The sequence below is a fragment of the Anastrepha obliqua genome, chromosome 5 (assembly GCF_027943255.1).
Source record: "Anastrepha obliqua isolate idAnaObli1 chromosome 5, idAnaObli1_1.0, whole genome shotgun sequence".
In the NCBI taxonomy this organism is placed as follows: domain Eukaryota; kingdom Metazoa; phylum Arthropoda; class Insecta; order Diptera; family Tephritidae; genus Anastrepha; species Anastrepha obliqua.
In genome coordinates, this window is record NC_072896.1 from 89,161,569 (window position 1) to 89,180,791 (window position 19,223).

General features: G+C 41.9%; 2 protein-coding genes across 2 annotated transcripts; one reads left to right on the forward strand and one right to left on the reverse strand.

Annotated features, from left to right (window-relative positions):
- Nucleotides 1–1,477: 1,477 nt before the first annotated feature.
- Nucleotides 1,478–5,362, reverse strand: LOC129248078 (NAD-dependent histone deacetylase sirtuin-1). Its single transcript, XM_054887512.1, has 2 exons — nt 3,593–5,362; nt 1,478–3,457 (listed from the first exon to the last, which is right to left on the reverse strand). Exons 1-2 carry the CDS (start codon nt 4,902–4,904, stop codon nt 1,683–1,685), a joined length of 3,087 nt encoding a protein of 1,028 aa, XP_054743487.1. The 5' UTR covers nt 4,905–5,362; the 3' UTR covers nt 1,478–1,682.
- A 954-nt stretch (nt 5,363–6,316) lies between these two features.
- LOC129248402 (dnaJ homolog subfamily A member 4) lies at nt 6,317–8,786 on the forward strand. Its single transcript, XM_054887938.1, has 3 exons — nt 6,317–6,547; nt 7,017–7,505; nt 7,571–8,786. Exons 1-3 carry the CDS (start codon nt 6,479–6,481, stop codon nt 8,243–8,245), a joined length of 1,233 nt encoding a protein of 410 aa, XP_054743913.1. The 5' UTR covers nt 6,317–6,478; the 3' UTR covers nt 8,246–8,786.
- The last annotated feature ends 10,437 nt before the right edge of the window (nt 8,787–19,223 follow it).

A 19,223-nucleotide genomic window follows, 5' to 3' on the forward strand; every position in this document is an offset into this window, starting at 1 on the left:
TATATAGCTGATTTTTATTTTACAAATCTGTATTTGATTTGACAGAACGCGCGATTCAGCAACACAAAAGTATAGATCACAAAAAAATATGCAAAATTTTACTTCAAAGTGGTGTCATGAGTTTAAATGTATGCATAAATCTACAAAATCTTTGCATACTTTCATTTTAAAGTAGTTTTATGTATTAAAGAAAAAATTAAGCATACACAAAACAAAAAAAAAAATTAATAAGTCCAGCTGAAAGCCTCCGTTGCTAGCGCTGCGTTGTCTTTCAGTTTATTTAACAATTAAATTGTTATTTAAGCTTTTAAAAAATAAAAAAAATAAGTGCCGAATTTTTATTTTTGTTTTCGAACTACTCGACCAAACACCCAAAGCGGGTGTACGCGCCAATTATATTGTATATATGTATATATATATAACGGCATGTATTTGGTATGCATATTTTTGCAAAATCGTTTAAATGCAACTAAAAAAACTAAAAATTGTTTTTGAAATAAAAAAAAATTATATGTATATTTCAAGTTGGTAATTCGCTAAAAAATTCTACTAGATATAATAAATACGAAAGAAATAACAAATTTTGTTTATAAAAAATATTCCGAATTCTATGTGGCTAAAAACGCAACGCCAGAATTTATGTTTAGAAAGTAAGTAAAAGTGCAGTGCAAAAAAAAAATAAAATTATATTAAATTTGGGCGAATTATATCCGGGTAGTCCCAAAAATACGAATACTTGCAATATAATATTAAAAAGTCGGTTAAAATTTGTAGCGAAAAAGGACGTAAACAAATCTTCATTAATTTCTATGCAGGTTGAAGCTTATACAAAATTCCGCCCAGCGTTAATGCTGGCAAAGTGGTTGAGACATTTGAATGTGAAATATTAAACTAAAATGCCAAAATTTTGCGACGTATATAAATAAAAAAATATTAAAAAAAAATATATTTAAAAAAAAAACTATCAAAAAAAATTCAAAGCAAAAAACAAAATAAAAAAATGAAAATATTAAAAAAAAAAAAATTAAAAAATAAATATAAAATTAAAAAATAACAGGAATTTAAAGGCACTTTAATTGGAATTTAATTTCTGTCACAAAAAAAAAAACAAAAACAAAAAATAAAAGGAATCTTAAGTCACTGTAATTTGAATTTAACTTGTTAAATAAAAAAAATAAATAAATAAAAGAAGAAATAAAATGAAATAAATAAAAACGTATATAAAACCAAAAGCATCAATTTAAAGTCACTATAATTCGAATTTAACTTGTCAATTAAAAAAAATAAAATATCACTTTAAAGTCACTATAATTCGAATTTCACTTTTGCCAAACTATTTACCGAAATATCGTTGGATCACTTTATGCCTTTTGAACGCTAAAATGAAATTCTAAGTTAGAAGAAGTTTTCTGTTTGCCATTTTTACGCACACGCCCTTAGCTGAATAATTATTACAATATAAAGTGAAATCCAATAGTTATGTTCTTTTTACGTAAGACTTATATGTTTAATTGGACATTACGTCAAATGCATTTCTAGTTATACTTAAAAAAAAAAAAATAGCAAAAAATAAATAAGTTTAATTAATGCATACTTTTGTGTTTCTTCTAGTTCCCCATCATTTGTAAGTTCAAATAAGTGTGCTGCAGGCGCCAAAGAAGTAAGATGAGCGTTAACGATATTTAATTTTGCACCTGCTGCTGTGTTGTTCCTTTCGTTGACAACGCCTCGGCTGTATCACTCCTCAGTGTTAGTGTAGCGTCGATTATACTTTTCTCTCCCACGCAAATACTTGTTTCTGTCAAGACATAGTCTAAATTGCTAGTTGGATGATTGATCAACACATCATTATCGTCTCTTGAGCGCTTACGCTTGCAGGCAGGCGGACTGCATTCAAATTTGTCAATACTACTATTACTACTACTACTGCTACTACTACTACTATTGCTTGCGGTAGTGGCTGTATTACTTTTACTGCTGCTCAGAACTGGCGGACATTTACAAAGTTTCTTTCGGGGCGATGGTGACGGTGACGGTGACGGCGATATTGCCACGGTGTTTTCAGTTTCGCCGTAGGCGTATGTTGTTGTTGTTGCATTGCTTGAGATACACGGTGATTTATTGCTAACCGTTTGCACTTCTGTTTCAGCTTGGTAGACCTCGCCGCCGTTGTTGTATGTCGCCGGCAGCGTTTGCTTAGCGCAAATTGCAAATGCATTTGTTGTTGTTATTTCACTAACGACTTCCGCCTCCACAGATGGTGGTAAGAGCGGCGAAAGCGGCCCGCCACTCGCATCGATATCATCCTCATCTTGATCATTATAATCATTCCCAATTATGTCGTTATCCTCATTCTCGTCCTCGACATCGGACCACCAAGAGACTTGCGCACCTGGAAAAACGTAAGCTGAGGAGGCATCGTGCGCATAGTATGTACCTTCGAGCAAACGTTCCGCTGCAGTTCGGTATTTTTTCTCGCTAAGACGTATTGTAACGGGTGCTGATTTGTTTTCGGTATCGCTTGCCAATTGTGGCATCTCTGCCGCATCCAGTGTTACTGAGGGTGTATTTATGTTATCTGCGCAGGTTGGGGAAGCTAACGACAAGTCTGTGATAGCTGTTGTGCCCCCACTATCACCGAAATTTGTAACAGGTGGCGGCAGTTGGCCAATGACATTATTCGAAATCAGCGCGGAATTGGACGAGTCACCTAGTATGCCACTGTCCTTGGATGAATCAATTGACAAATGACGTGCATTCACATCGTACGCAATGTGGTGATGATGTGGTTCACTTACGTGCGCGTTAAAAGGTTGGAAGGAACGATTTTCAAAATCCACCATATCACTAGGCTCTTCTAAATAGTCAACTGACAACGAATCGCAACTTTGGCGGGTCTTCGTTAACGGGTGATTCATTTCCAATATGGTGCTCTTGATCTTTTCAATCGCCTCGTTGGCCTCTTTTTTGGCCACACTCGACGTGGGTTTAGCAAGCACCATGCCAGATGATGTGGACGAATCGAAGCCACTGTCTGAATAAGCACCTGCCGAGCGTAGCACTATATCTGTGGATGCGCTGGATTTGACCGACTGTGTGTCTGTATCTAGCATCTGTTGGCCATCCTCCTCACATTCGTAGTTGTTTTCTTCCTCCTCTATGGATAAGAGCTCCTTGGATTCTCTTAATACAACATTGTCGTAGCAGATTTCTTTCCAGTCGTCACCTAAGCGATGACAAAGCTGATTAATGATAACATCTGAATCACCCAACAATTCAACATCGAATTCAAGGTGATGCAACTGCTCCCGATTGATGAGTATCTGGGGTACATTTGCTGGTATAGAGCTGGGAATTAATGCTACCGGCCGTACTTTAAGAGAAGAACCTATAACAATCAACAGGTCACATCTATCTTTGTCATTGGCCATGACGGTGTGAAATTCCTCGGGAAGACCTGTGTGAATTTTAGATATGCAATTTTGTCGTTAGAACCTTATCAAACATGTTCTCCAATAAAAATTTATACAATATTTAGCACCTGACAATTAAGATGAAGTATTTAATCAGTGTTAATTATTGTTAAACTTACCTTCGCCAAAGAATACAATATCTGGTTTCATTATACCATTCTCCACAAGCTTTCTCAAATCTGCATCAGACACCGCATCAGAGGCGTTAACACTCTGATGCACATTGGGCTGACAACACGGACAAACGGGTATACGTTGAGAAAAAATATCATCTCGTATTGCATCTGCGGTACATTTGACTTTACATTTTGTGCAGGAAGCGGTTGAGAATGACCCATGACATTCTATTACATTCTTTATGCCAGCTACTTGTTCCAAAGTGTCGATGTTTTGCGTATAATTCCGCAGCAATTTTTCCTTTTCTTCTAGCAGTTTTATAAAACGATGACAGGGCGACGGTTTGAATTGGCCGGGATATATTTCGCGCGCAAACTTATAAAATGGTCTTGGATCACTTGAGAAGTAGTTGATGTCAAACATGGCTTGGGGATCGGGTAGATTGGGAAAGTCCTTGGCCAAACGGCTGTAGATGCCATCGCTAGAGCGGAAATCTGGTATGCCACAAGATACGGAAACTCCTGCGCCAGTTAAGACAATAATGTTTTTCGATTGCTGAATCAGTTGAATAACATCCTCGAATGTGTTGATATAACGTAACTTTTGGCGGCGTGGCGGTTCCGACAGCATGCTGGCCAATATGCGCCACAACATCATATCATTCACACCCGGTGCAATTGGATGTGCGTTAGAAGGCAACATTTGGGAAAGTAAATCACGTGGATTAGCACCAGCGTGAATTTGTTTCTGCACCCAATTTATAGGTCTCGCACTTATCGGCTTCCATTCGCGACCAGACATATCTGAGAGTCCACTCAAATCAGAAAAATCTGAATCGGAAGTGGATTCATCACTCTCCTGCGAAACATCATTATGTATATTTTCATTACGTTCTTGTTGTAAATCTTCATTGCCGTCCTCGTCCATATCGTCTGATTGAAAACTATCACCGCCGTCATCATCTTCATCAACCTGACTGCCTTGATCGGTGGCAAACCTATCCTTTAATGGTAATTCCGCCACATTCAATGGCATTTCTATACCTGATACTTCATTATCATCGGGCGAGGCGGAGGATGCTGCTACCGCAACCGTTGCTATATTTTCCCTGTTTGTTTTTATATTGTTTTCGCGTTCTGATACTATTGTTTGTGTGCCAATACTAATTTCGGCGCCAAAATTAAAGTTCTGTTTATTACCCGCCAGAGCAGTGCATTTGGCGGACAAACATTGTTTATGAATTTTTATATCATGCAAATCACACTGAACAGTATGTGCACGACTAATTGGTGCTTCTTCATAACTTTCCATCATTTCCAATTTGATTTATCGTGGTCACCACCTACAACACGGCGATGCGAAAATCCCTGTCCTGTTATTCGAAAGAAAATACGCCAACACAGTAGGCTCTCTTTCCCACTTCCTTTCAGCTAACATCAACTAACGCGCTCTCTCTCGCACTCACTCTTCACCTTGTTTATCCGTTCTCCTATGTTACGTTTTATTTGCTGTTTCGTTGGTACACACAAAATTTTCCTTTCGTCTCTTTTGCTGATGTAAAATTTTTTTCACCGTCTTTTTCAGAATTTCTGCCTAGAAATACCGCGTTTTTCATATAACATTTTTTCGATATTTTTTGTCAATATTCTGTTAGTAACAAATTGCAACATTAATTGGCGCAAATTTTTTTAATTTATACGTATATTTTACTCGGTAATAGTAGCAAATGATCCTCGCCCTAGCACAGACGACAATGTTTTTTAGTGCCTCGTCAATGACGTGAACAAAAATGGCTGCCGTATTGTGGGGTTGCCGTGTGCGTTTTTAGTGCTTTCTCAAGTTTTCGTAAAATGTAGTAGCACGTATTTACATATTTTCCCCTACTAGTAATATATTTGTCAATTATAAAATGATTTCTTAAATTTTTTATTTGAACCTACTTAAAATAACCCCACAAAGCTTTAATATTGCGATCTAAATAGTAAAATACTAACATTTTTATGTAGGCAATATCTGGATATGCACTTTGCCGATAATGCAACACTGAGTGGAAAATTTTCTTTCACGTCCTTAGCTTGGGTTGCCAACATACTAAATGACGCATTCCATAGTTAAAGCACAAGTGAAGAAACAATTTAAAATGTTTTTTTCGGCTGTGTGTTTTATTTAAAATTATTAGCAAGGGTTAACGTGACTAATATAATTCATTGGTGGCAGCAAAAATTTATTCATTTATTTATGTAGTTTTTACGGTCTTAAAAACAATAATAATATTCCTACATAGATATATGTGTACAATAAAACAAATTATAGTTTACAATTATGAAGTTTTTACAGCGTAATTTATAGTTTAACATAGTTAATGTAATTCTTATTCCCACTGTTTGCAAAGGAAGGGTCTAGTTTCTATCTAAAATGATAGCTGTAACAACTGTCGAGTCTGGAAATATTTTATGATGTTATAACAACCAACTATTCGGATTCAAAACAAAATCGCTTTGTTAAATTTGTATTATAAGATATTTCTTAGTTTATTGTTTATTTATTTTTCTAGACAAGCTTTTATAACAAGTCTCATTTTTAAAATATATGACTAAATAACCTATGCAGCTATATATTCATATTTTTAACCCTTTTTTTTATAATAACATATATATAAATGGAAATCCATTACTTACTATAAAATCCCCATAAAAAATCACCCGTGTTGACAATACACCGCTGTAAGCAAATTTACTCTCTTCATTATCGTTGCAGTAAACGAACGTAGAAAGAGGACGGAAAGCTTTCTCGATGCAAAATTTTCTCAATTGTTATTTTGTGTTTGCGACGACAGAAAATTTTGAAGGAAATTGATTTTTTTGCAACAAATTTAAGAAGTTGCAGTTATGGAGAATGTGGAGCTATACGAAATTCTTGGAGTGGATAAAAGTTCGACATATGCTGAAATTAAAAAGGTAAGGAAGATGAAGATTCTTTATAAATTTGGTCGAAGTGCAGCGAATTAGCTGGTATGTGGGCCGCTGCTGCTGCTGCTGCTTGCCGGAATGCATTGTGAGCATCAACAAGAACAGTTGTGGGTGTGCGACTGTCTTGGGCCAGCTGCTAGTATTTACTTAAACAGAAAATGGATTAATTTCTGATAGAATCTATGGTGACCTTTGCATCTTTTGAGCACAATCTTGCTGAAGTTCATCTTTGTCTTTAGTATTTCGCAAGGGCGCGACAAGGAGGCTGCAAACTTTCATAACGTATTTTTGTTTTTCGTCTACACGATTGCTATGTATGCGTAGAGGAATATATTCCACAAAACAGCTGATTGCTTAAGGTTGACTTTGTTTACATTTTGTCAATTTATTTTGATTTTTTTGTTTGTATTTATTGCATCTATATTAAATAAAATTTTTTTGGATGAAACTTTTACAGAATTATCGAAAATTAGCTAAAGAGTTTCACCCAGACAAGAATCCCGAAGCTGGTGATAAATTTAAGGAAATTTCATTTGCGTACGAAATTCTTTCTGATCCAGAGAAGCGCAAAATCTATGATCGATATGGTCTGAAAGGGGTGCAAGAAGGCAGTGATGGATTCGGTGATGCATCCGAATTCTTTTCGCATTGGTTCCCTTTCAGTGGAGGTCAAAGTCACGGTGGCGGCGGCGGTGGCGGCGGTAGTTTTGGCAACAACCGTTCGCGGGCAGGAGCGCAAGTGGTGGTGAAATTAGAAGTGACATTGGAGGAATTATACAATGGAAATGTTTCAAAACCTGTTGAATATAAGCGTACTTCTTTTTGCGGCACATGCAACGGCGAAGGAGGACCTGAAATGACCGTGGAACAATGTAAAGCCTGTAATGGCACTGGACGCACTGCAAATTACTCCTTTATGGGCGCCTTTGTAAACGCGTTCGAGTCTGTGAGTATTATAAGAAGCAAACTAAATTTGTTAAGTAACCATGACATCCTCTATTTCATATGTAGACATGTGCATCTTGTTATGGACGCGGCACCACTATACCAGATGGATTTCGTTGTGCTACCTGTAGCGGTAGTGGATTGGTAGAAGAGGAGCTAAAACATGAAGTGCCTATTGAGAAAGGTGCGCCAAATATGCTGAAAGTACTATTCCACTCCGCGGGCAATCAGCCATTGGTGGGCGAACGTGGCGATCTGATTGTGGTTTTAGTGCAAGCCGAACATCCGGTATTCATACGACGCCAGAATGACCTCTTCCTGCGAGATATACGCATAAACATCACTCAAGCATTGTGTGGGTTTGTGCATTGTTTCCAACACTTAGATGGCCGTACTTTATGCATCACAAATAAGCCGGGCGATGTTATAAAACACAGTGAACTTAGAGTCGTTACTGGCGAAGGTATGCCATTACGCAATAATCCCTTCGAGCGAGGTGATCTTTTTGTTGAATTCAACATTGACTTTCCCGATGACAATTTTGCGACTATTGACCAGATGCATTTGTTGGAGACACTGTTGCCGCCACGCCAACCCTTCACAATGCCCGAAGATGCCGAGGAAGTAGTGATGACGGATGTACCACCATATGGCGAAGGCGGTCATGCTGGGGCACAAGGTGGAATGGATGATGACGATGAGAGTGCACATTTCGAGAGTGTACAATGTCAAACTGGATAAAGCTGCGTATATATATGTATAGCGTACTAAACAGTATAGTAAAATTTTTGGTGCGATAACGAAATTTTGCGTGTGCTGTGCAATACAGTCGGACATGCAGAGTCTTACCAATGTGAAACATTATAATATAAAAAGAGGGCGCGATAAGGGAATGAGTATTGTGTAGAGGCGGTGTGCTGCATTCAATAAGTTCTTCTATTTTATCCTTTTTGTTTGTTTTATGTGTGTGTGTGTGCTCTTTTGGACTTAACATATTTTCGAAGAATTCGCTTTTAACCTTTTGTTTTACCTACTTACACACTTTCACCTACGTGATAATGAAATAATATAATGCAATGATTGTTTTAACTAATGCACTTAACTGAAGGGCGGCTAAAATTGTTTGAATTCGGTAGAAAGAATAAAAATATGTAACACATTTTTATTTATTAACAACAAAAACAACCATTTAGTTGAAAAAAGATATTTAAATTACTAAGTAACGATATGATTAATAATAATGTAAGCATTCTTGAAGGAATAACGGAATGTAATGAGCAAATATGGCAATTTATTGGCGGTATAGAGAATTTGGGGAAACCAACACAGTTCAGTACAATCGAAAAGGTAAGACTATTGGTAAATTTTTTGTTTTTAAAAATTGAGGAATTTTCTGTTATGGAAAGTCGCTAAAAATTTCGTTTGTGAACACACGGCATAGAAGGAAACATCCACAGAGCACCGTGGAGTTATGAGTTAGTTAAAGTTTTTATTGCAGAGCCATTGAACAGCGACCTAAATATCTAAGCGACTTAATACCTAAGTTATGAAACCCTTCACCATGAGAAGATCTTTACTAAAAATGAGTGGAATTACTAAATGGGGCGTCGCTTTTAAAATGGGCAATGAAGTACCTTGGTCGTATTCTGGACGACAAGCCCAGGAAACTTGCTGTTTCGCCAGGTTGGGTCCAGAGCGAGAGTGGTGTAAGATGAGTGGGTTTGATGGGGCATGTGAAAAGGTGGTTAGTGTCGTGCGGTATGCCTTCACATGCCGGACATATGTTTAGTATGTCGGTGACGATTCTGCATAGGAGTTAAACCTGCTACAGTATCCAGAACGTAATTGTGCCAGTGATACGCGTGTCTCACGGGGAAGCTGGAACTCTTCATCTGCTATAGGTGGTGGTTGGTCTCCGATGACGGCATTCGGGGGTCGGGAGCTTAAGAAGGTGGTAACGGTCTCCCGGTGAATGTCTGTCTGAACACTGTCTGGTCCAGTAGATGTCTGTTAGTTTTGTCCTGGATCTCGTCGGCGTAGTTTAATAGGTGCCTCCTGACGTGACTGGGAGGTGGCTCAGGCTCAAGCAGATGTCTGCATGGGTGGGAGCTGTGGTAACACCCTAGCAGGAACTGCTTGCTGAGCAGTTTATTATGCTCCTTCAAAGGGAGCGTATGGGCCTCGTCATGTAAATGTTGTATTAGGGACATCAGTAGACATTCTGTCCCAGTTCTTATAGCAGTGTTTCGACAGGTCTGTAGCTTCGTCCACTGCGAATCACTGGTTCCAGGCGACCAAACAGGTCCAGCATAGTTTAGAACCGGTCGGCCTATTGATTTGAAAGTCGACAGCAACATTTTCTTGTCTTTGCCCCAAGTGTTGCCGGAAAGCGATTTGAAGATCTTTTTACGATTTTGGTCTTTAGTGGCAATTGCGGTTGAGTGCGCCGAGAAGAAGAGCAAACTGTCAAAGGTTACACGCAAAATTTTGGGATTGTTAACAGTCGGAATTTGTGTGCCATCGACTTTTACCTTGAGAGGCAATTTGACCTCCTTTGTCCAGGTGGTAAAGAGGGTCGCCGGGAACTTTGTGAGGAAAAGTTGTATATTAATCGCAGTGAAAAAGCGAGAAAGATTAGTGAGGTAATCGATCACTTTGGCGCACATGCGTAAGTGGTAAAAGGATACCACCCTGCGGAATACCTTGCTTTATTTTTCTCTGCTTAGAAATTTTGTCTCGAAAAATCACTGACGAGAGTCGAACACTCAGATAGTTAGCGGACCATCTTTTCAGCCCTAGCGGGAGTGTCGACTGTCATCTGTCATCATTCCCATGGCAGCCGGTTCTACGTTACCGGAATGACTCGGGTTTTTATTCCCGACCAAGGGCTGCCGCCCCAGTACACTAGCCCTGTCTAGTGCACCGTATTTTACCCTAAATCTTTCGTCACAGGAGCAACTCATTGCAGCCAGTTTGCTCCAAATACTTCTCTTCCGGGCTGGCGTCGAACCCAACCCCGGACCTGAAGTATTTTACTGCTGCATTTGCCACAAACGGCTCCACCCGAACTCCACCTCGGTTAGGTGTAACCAGTGCAACGGGTGGTGCCATCTTAAGACCTGTTCAGGCCTTAAGACTCACAGGGAGTGGTCCACAAGGTATGTGGCCACGTGTTGCTCCCGCCCACAGGCGGTCACCGCCTCTACGGCGACACTGCCATCAGTGCCGGCACATCACACTGCCGCCACTAACAACACCTCAACGGCCAGGAGCCCCCAAGAGCAACACGACTCCCTTTCTAACCCACAACCCTCCTGCTCCTACCCCAGTGCGGGGACAAACCAGCAGCTCTTGGTCCCCCGCACAGTCTGCTCCGTGTGCCAGACCGTAGTACCTCGGAACCTGACAACTGTCCAATGCAGTTCCTGCAGTGGCTGGTGTCACTTTCGGAGGTGCTCCGGCCTGCACACCACCCGTGAGTGGACACGCGACTACGTTGCCCCCTGCTGCAGAGCTCTGCTCCCGCAACCGCCCCCCGTGGCGCGGCCACCCGACAACATCAGGCCACCCCCCATTTTGCGGAACGCACAGCAGGACCAACGCAGACTACATCACGCATCCCTCACCCCCCGAATTACGACGACCCTCCCGCGAAGCTTCAAGCTTTTGCAACTGAACTGCAACGGACTAACGAGTAAGATTGACGAAATAGTCGACTTCATGAATCGGTACGGAATTAAGATAGCTGCGGTCCAAGAGACAAAACTGCACGCTAGCTCCCCCCTGATCACCAGGGACGGCTATAACGTGCACCGAAAGGACCGCGAGCGAGACAACGGTGGTGGCCTAGCGTTCATAGTACACCATTCAGTGCAGTATCGTCTTATTGATGAAGGCATCGACCGCAGGGACAGCACCTTAGAACGTCAAGGTATAGCTGTCCGGTCAGGCGATGCCGAGCTCGAAATTTATAATATTTATATACCCCCTGTCACCTGCTGCCCGGCAGGATATCTCCCCGATATTGGTGCGCTCATCAGGGGAGAAAACCGATTGGTAGTAGGCGACTTTAACGCGCATCACGATCTTTGGCATTCAAGCCTGCCAAATGATCGTAGGGGACAGCTTTTGGCAGAGCAGATAGACGATTCGACGTTCAGCACTGTAAACGACGACGCCCCCACTAGGGTAGTGGGCAATTGTAGCAGCTCGCCTGACATAACAATTGCTAGCGCTGGTCTGATAAATAGCATAACCTGGCGACCTATGCTATCGCTTGCATCAGACCACTTGCCCATTATCATCTCGATCGAGAGACCCGCCGATTTTGTTTCCGCGGATCACCGGTCATATATCAACTTCAACAAAGCTGATTGGACCAGATTCGCGGAATTTACTGAGAACATCTTCGCAGCCCTACCCACTCCCACCGATGTGCGCGCAGGCGAACGCGCATTCCGCAAGGCGATTACAGCCGCCGCGGCTCGCTTCATTCCTGCTGGACGGATCCGGGAATTACGTCCCAATTTCCCAGCCGAAGCAGCCGTTATGGCAAACGAGCGTGACCGTCTACGCCAGGCCGATCCCGGGGATCCTCGCATAAAGGATCTCAATTTGGAGATCAGGCAACTGGTCACCCAACATAAGCGGACCAAATGGGTAGAGCATCTGAAGTCCTGTAACTTCACCTCTGGTGTGAGCAAGCTCTGGTCCACCGTAAGGTCCCTGTCGAACCCGACGAAGCACAATGACAAGGTGGATATCACCTTCAACGGTCGTACTTCGTCGGACCCGAAGAGATGCGCGAGCTACTTTAGCCGGCAATTTATATTGCATCCTCCGGTCGGCAGATCCAAGCGTTGTGCCACCAGACGGCTGCACAAACTGCCCTACAACAGTGCACCGCTTGCTTTCACCAGCGACGAGGTTCAGGGGGCCATCAAACACATGAAACCATCAAAAGCCATTGGCCCCGACGGACTAAACATGCTGATGCTGAAAAAGCTGGGTCCATTGGGAGTAGAATATCTCACAAAGGTCTTCAACCTGTCTATGGCCACTCTCATCATTCCTGATAAGTGGAAATTAGGGAGAGTGGTCCCACTGCTGAAGCCTGGGAAACCCGCCAACCAAGGGGAGTCTTATCGTCCGATAACTCTCCTTTCCCCAGTAGTGAAGACACTTGAGGCCCTTCTACTCCCACTCCTCACTCAACACCTGACTCCAGCCCCACACCAGCATGGTTTCCGTAGAGTGCACAGTACCACCACGGCACTCACCGTCATAAACACCCAGGTAAACCGCGGCCTTAACCAAAACCGCCCCTGCGAGAGGACTGTCCTAGTAGCGTTGGACCTACAAAAGGCTTTCGACACAGTCAGCCACGCCACGCTACTAGATGACATTTTACAGTCGACACTCCCGCCAGGGCTGAAGAGGTGGACCGCGAACTACCTGAGTGGTCGTCACTCGTCGGTAGTATTTCGAGACCAAACATCAAAACAGAGAAAAATAAAGCAAGGCGTACCGCAGGGTGGTGTCCTTTCACCCTTGCTTTTTAATTTCTATATTTCGAAACTCCCCCAGCCACCAGAGGGAGTCTCACTGGTCTCATATGCCGACGACTGCACGATAATGGCGTCGGGCAATGACATTGATGGCCTATGCTCAAAAGTAAACGACTACCTCGCCAGCCTTTCTCGCTTCTTCACTGCGAGAAACTTAAAACTTTCTCCCACTAAATCCACGGCGACCCTATTTACCACCTGGACAAAGGAGGTCAAGCTGCCACTTCAGGTTCACGTCGATGATACCCCAATTCCGACGATAAACAACCCCAGAATTTTGGGAGTCACCTTTGACAGCTTGCTCTCCTTCTCGGCGCACACAACCGCTATTGCAACGAAAGTACAGAATCGCAACAAGGTCCTCAAGTCGCTTGCCGGCAGCACTTGGGGCAAAGACAAAGAAATGTTGCTGTCGACTTTCAAAGCAATAGGCCGACCGGTTCTGAACTATGCCGCGCCTGTCTGGTCGCCTGGAACCAGTGATACGCAGTGGACGAAGCTTCAGACCTGCCAGAATACTGCCATCAGGACCGCGACAGGATGTCTTCTGATGTCCCCTATCAACCACCTACACGACGAGGCGCACATGCTCCCGGTTAAGGAGCATAACAAAATGCTCGGCAAGCAGTTTCTGCTTGGGTGTCACCGTAGGCCTCACCCATGCAGACACCTGCTCGAGCCCGAGCCACCTCCCAGGCACATCAGGAGACACCTCCTCAATTACGTGGACGAGATCCAGGACAAAACGGACAGACCTCTCCAGGATCAGACGGTATACAGACAGGCTATTAACGACATTCATCGGGAGACACTCACCACCTTCCTAAGCTCCCGACCCCCGAATGCCGTTATCGGAGTCCAACCACCACCTATCGCAGACGAAGAGCTCCAGCTTCCCCGAGAGTCCCGCGTAATTTTGGCACAACTCCGTTCTGGATATTGTAGCAGGTTAAACTCCTACCTATCCAGAATCGACCCCGACATACTAAACATATGTCCTGCATGTGAAGGTACCCCGCACGACACTAACCACCTCTTCACATGCCCCATCAAACCCACTCATCTAACACCTCTCTCCCTCTGGACCCAACCCGTCGAAACTGCCAGTTTCCTGGGCCTACCGTTAGATGAGCTAGACGAAGACGACCGGTAACTTACACTACACTGACAGGGCATAGATACTGCTACAACAACAACAACAACTGTCATCTAGTAGCGTGGAATGGCTGACAGTATCGAAAGCCTTCTTCAAGTTCAACGCTACTAAGGCAGTCCTCTCGCAGGGGCGGTTTTGGCTAAGCCCGCGGTTTATGTGTGGCCAAGGACAGATTGAAGACCCTTGTGCGAAATCCTACTCCCAAAGGACTCAGTTGCTTCAGCATCAGTATGTTTAGTCCGTCAAGGCCGATGGCTTTAGATGATTTGGTTTTGTTGATGGCCCCCTGAACCTCATCACAGAAGAAAGTAAGTGGCGCTCTGTCGTTCGTTAATTTGTGCAGCCGTCTAGTGGCACGACGCTTCGATCTGTCGGTCGGAGGATGCATTGTGAATAGTCGGCTAAAATGGCTCTCGCATCTTTTCGGGTCCGACGAAGTGCAACCGTTAAAGGTGATGGCCACCTTGTCGTTGTGGGTCGCCGTGGACTTTGCGGGGGAAAGTTGTAGATTCCTCGCAGTGAAAAAGCGTGAAAGATTGCTGAGGTAATCGTTCACTTTGGCGCACAGGCCATCAATGCCATTGCCCGACGCCATTATCGTGCAATCGTCAGCATAGGAGCCCAGGAACCGTAGCGCACTAGCGAAGACCATCTGTCACTGCGATGGAAGTGGGGTTTCTTGAGCTAACACCGCTTTATATAGTAATTCAGCTGTCAGGCAAGCGTACCCAACCCAGCTCCACCTTAAGTTTACTGGAGGAACTGCGCTTGGATGAGGTATTGGGTCTGGATGAGTAGAGGGCCCAAAAATGTTTAAATCGAAGTGAAAACCTCCTTTTAGTTCTATTTTGTACTGAGCACATTTTTACGAGTTCGTTTTAAACAAGTTCTGTTGCACTGCGGTCGAGATATTATACGCAGAAATCGGATCTAGTTACTCGAGCTTAGTTTGCTGCGGTCGAAATATTAGAAAAAATTCAATTTATGATCTATTATACTTCGAGTCATACTTGGAATATGTTTTGTCTACTTAAAAATAATTTTTGCTGACAAATATAGGCTCCTTAGTTGGCTAAGTGGTTGAAATATTCCGAGAAATCGTATTATGGCGTATGTCTTCATGACGCGATTTTGCCCGAGTTCAACAAAGCGTGCCAGTCGTTTCTTTCTCGTGCTAACCGGCGCCAGTTGGACACACCAAGTGAAGCCAAGTCCTTCTCCACCTGATCTTTCAAACGCAGAAGAGGCCTTTTTTTGCCTTCCTCTTCCTCTGCTACCACCAGCTGGTATCGCATCGAAAACTTTCAGAAGTGGAGCGATTGTATCCATTCGGACGACATGACTCAGCCAACGTAGCTGCTGGATCTTTATTCGCTGCTCTATGTCTGTGATGTCGTAAAGCTCATACAGTTCATCGTTCCATCGCGTTTGCCAAATGTCCAAAAATCTTGCGCAGAATCTTTCTCTCAAACACTCAAGCGTCGCTTCATCGGATGTTGTCATCGTCCAAGCTTCTGCACCATACGTTGATGAGAGCCTTATAAAGTGTTCGTTATGTTCGTCGAGAGAGGACTTTATTACTCATTTGCCTACTTAGTCCAAAGTAGCACTTGTTGGCAAGAGAAATTCTCCAGATTTCAAGGCTGACGATGTTATTGGTCTTAATGGTGGCTCCTAAATAGGCGAAGTCTTTTACAACCTCGAAATCATAATTGTCAACAGTAACTTAGGTGCCGATACGCGAGTACGCCGACTGTTTGTTTGATGACAAGAGGTACTTTGTTTTGTCCTCGTTCACCACTAGACCCATTCGCTTTGCTTCATTATCCAGTTTGGAAAAGGCAGAACTGACAGCGCGGTTGTTAAGGCCGATGATGTCAATATCGTCGGCATAAGACAACAATTGTAAGCTCTTATAAATTATTGTGCCTGAGCGATTAAGTTCTGCGGCTCGAACGATCCTCTCCAACATCAGGTTAAAGAAGTCACACGACAGAGAGTCAACCTGTCTGAAACTTCGTTTGATATAAAACGTCTCTGAGAGGTCCTTCCTAATTCTGATGGCGGTGCGGGTATTGAGCAACGTCATTTTGCATAGCCGTGTTAGTTTTGCGGGGACCCCAAATTCAGACATCGCGGCACACCCCCTCCCTTTCGTACAATCCTTTTCGTACTGTCGAATGCCGCTTTAAAATCGACAAAAACATAGTGTGTGTCGATTCTCCTTTCATGGGTCTTTTTCATGACTTGGTATATTGTGATTTGCTGGTGGATTTCCCAGGTCTAAAGCCACACTGATATGGTCCAATCAGTTGTTTGATGGTGGGCTTCAGCCTTTCACACAATACGCTCGCTAGTACTTTATAGGCGATATTTAGAAGACTAGTCCCGCGGTAATTGGCACAAATTGCAGGATCGCCCTTCTTATGGATTGGGCAGAGCACACTTAAATTCCAATCGGCAGGCATGCTTTCATCCGACCATATTTCGCATAGGAGCTGATGCATGCACCTTAAGGGGGGAGATACATGTAAATGCTTAAATTTTCCTTGATGTTTGTGATTTATTTTTTTTATTAAAGAGTCATTATATGTTATTAAAAATTGGCATGTATTTTGTTTAAATATTAAAATAATACAAAAAAAAATGTTTTGATTATAATAATTTAAAATGGCGGGTATACGTGAAATTCTTCCTGTGAAGGTCGGAGCGAGGCTTTTTAATCGGCGGGCATTCTAGCATTGTTTCTAGTGATCTGAAAACCAAAAAACAAACATTTTTGTGTTTATTAATGTCATAATTTGTCGGTGAACCTAAAAAAATTAAAAAAAATTAAAAATTCACGAAATACAATGCTTAAAAAAAATAAAATGAGTTTTGGCCCTAATTTTTCATGTTGTTTTGCTCTGAAAAAATTATTTTCTCAAAAAATTTTTGGAAACTTGTAGGTTCACATAGAAAGTAATATCATTAGAAAGATGTGTGCAAAATTTCAGGAAGATCGGTCAATAACTTTTCGAGTTATCGTGTACGCCAATCCGAGAAATATAGTTTTGAGAAAAACGTGACTAAAAAGTCCCAGAGCTCGAAGGCAAAGAATAGAGTTGTCACGGTTTACGCTCTATAATATGAGAAATACTGAAAATTATGTTCTAAAAATTTGGTAACATATTCTGAAAGGTCTAACATATTATGGGAAAAAAAAAATTTTTTTTTTTCAACATTTTACATGTATCTCCCCCCTTAACAGCTCCTCTCCGCCATGTTTGAATAGCTCAGCCGGCAGTCCGTTCGTTCCCCCGACTTTGTTGTTCTTTAGCCGCGTTATCGCTATTCTCACCTCGTCATGGACGGGTAGCGAAAAGACACTCCCGTCGTTAATGACTGAGGTATCGGGATCTTCACATTTTCTGTGACATGCGCAGTTGTCACTATTTAGCAGGTTTGAGAAGTGTTCTCTCCATAGTTCAAGCCCGCTACCAGAACGTTGCCTTCTTTCTTCGCCCCGGTCTTGAAACCTTCTGTAAGCCGCGAAACTTGCTGGTAGAATTTTCGGATGTTTTTCTTGTTGGCCATGAAAAGCGATAACAAGAGAAAGTTGATTTCTAATAGTGCAAATTACATTTCCGGGATATACTTTTGCCTGTTCGCCGAACACTTGTTGACTTTCTTATACCAGCTTTTTTATATTAATGTCTTAAGTCCATTGGCAATCCTTTTTCAAATACATAGGAACATGTTTGTATGTATTCTAATATATATATACATAGTACACGAGTACACACCAGTGATTGCTTACATAAGCACATACAAATATATCTACGTAATATACATTTACGATTACTCAAAAGCAGTTGTTGTACGCTTATCTCACTTGCATGGATTAATGTCAGCCATTGCCCGCTTTAAGGGCATTTACTATTTATATATGTATGTATGTTTGCAGTTAGTGTCAATGGCCTTGAAAATATTTTCTAATGCACTATTTCCAAGCGATAAGAAAATGCAAATTGTAAAGAAAAAAATGGCAATGTAAATATATATAACAAGTACAACGCAGATTAGAATAACAGGAAAACGCAGACGTGCACACAACGCGCGTAGTTAAACTCAGGCGATTAAAATAATAAATTTCTTCTAGCACAAGGAATGACGTTTTAGGGTCAAAGGGGCGTATGAGTAACATTGTAATGTGATAAGCACAAAATAACTAATACATACACACATGAGAAGATGCAATGCTTAATTTTAGAGAAGATCTTCGTTAAGTGAGAGCGGCGAATGCGAAATATTTCCATTGGCGTTGCCTTCTGTGAGCGCCAGATTAGCTGAGTGTAGTGCCTTGTGATGAAAGTTCTTTCAAAAATCACTGCAGCACTTGGTTGTTTGTAATAGCCAAACGGAACCGAATTAGATTTACGTAGATAAAGCAAACTGTTTCAAATGACAATGAATTTAGCGATGGCTGTTTGGGGATGTGTGTCCAGAGTTAATTTTTTAAGCGATAGATTTATTGCAAAATCAATTCAACTTTCTTTACAGAAGCGGTCCTGTTCACTGGCCCCCTCGTTCGTGTGTGGCGTTAAGTATTACTTTTTTGGGGCTATGCTATGCCCATAAACCGTGTTGCTGGCAAGACATTGAAAACCAATATTCAAGCCACCACTGACACCATAGGGCCCGATTTATTGGAAAAAATAGTCAAAAATTGGACTAATCGAATGGAGCCTGCAACTCGTAGACATGGCGGACATATACCGAATTTCATATTCAAAAAATGAGTGCTATGAAATTATCCACCAGATTATAATAAAATCTACCAGATTATAAAAAAAAAAATTATTCCAACATTTTGTTTTGTATTATCATATTAAGTTCACAAGCTCGAAAAAAACTCTAACGAGTGCGATAAATACATATTTACATATACTTGTCTCATTCACTATTAATTCGTATCTCTACGATTTTTTCTCACATACATCTCGTTGTAAAATTA

Excerpts from the sequence above, each read along its gene's own strand:
- LOC129248078 (XM_054887512.1), bottom strand. The coding sequence starts at position 4,904 with ATGATGGAAAGTTATGAAGAAGCACCAATTAGTCGTGCACATACTGTT. Across the intron at positions 3,458-3,592 it reads TATTGTATTCTTTGGCGAAG|GTCTTCCCGAGGAATTTCAC; the intron begins GTAAGTTTAACA and ends AAATTCACACAG.
- LOC129248402 (XM_054887938.1), top strand. The coding sequence starts at position 6,479 with ATGGAGAATGTGGAGCTATACGAAATTCTTGGAGTGGATAAAAGTTCG. Across the intron at positions 6,548-7,016 it reads CATATGCTGAAATTAAAAAG|AATTATCGAAAATTAGCTAA; the intron begins GTAAGGAAGATG and ends AAACTTTTACAG. Across the intron at positions 7,506-7,570 it reads TTGTAAACGCGTTCGAGTCT|ACATGTGCATCTTGTTATGG; the intron begins GTGAGTATTATA and ends TTTCATATGTAG.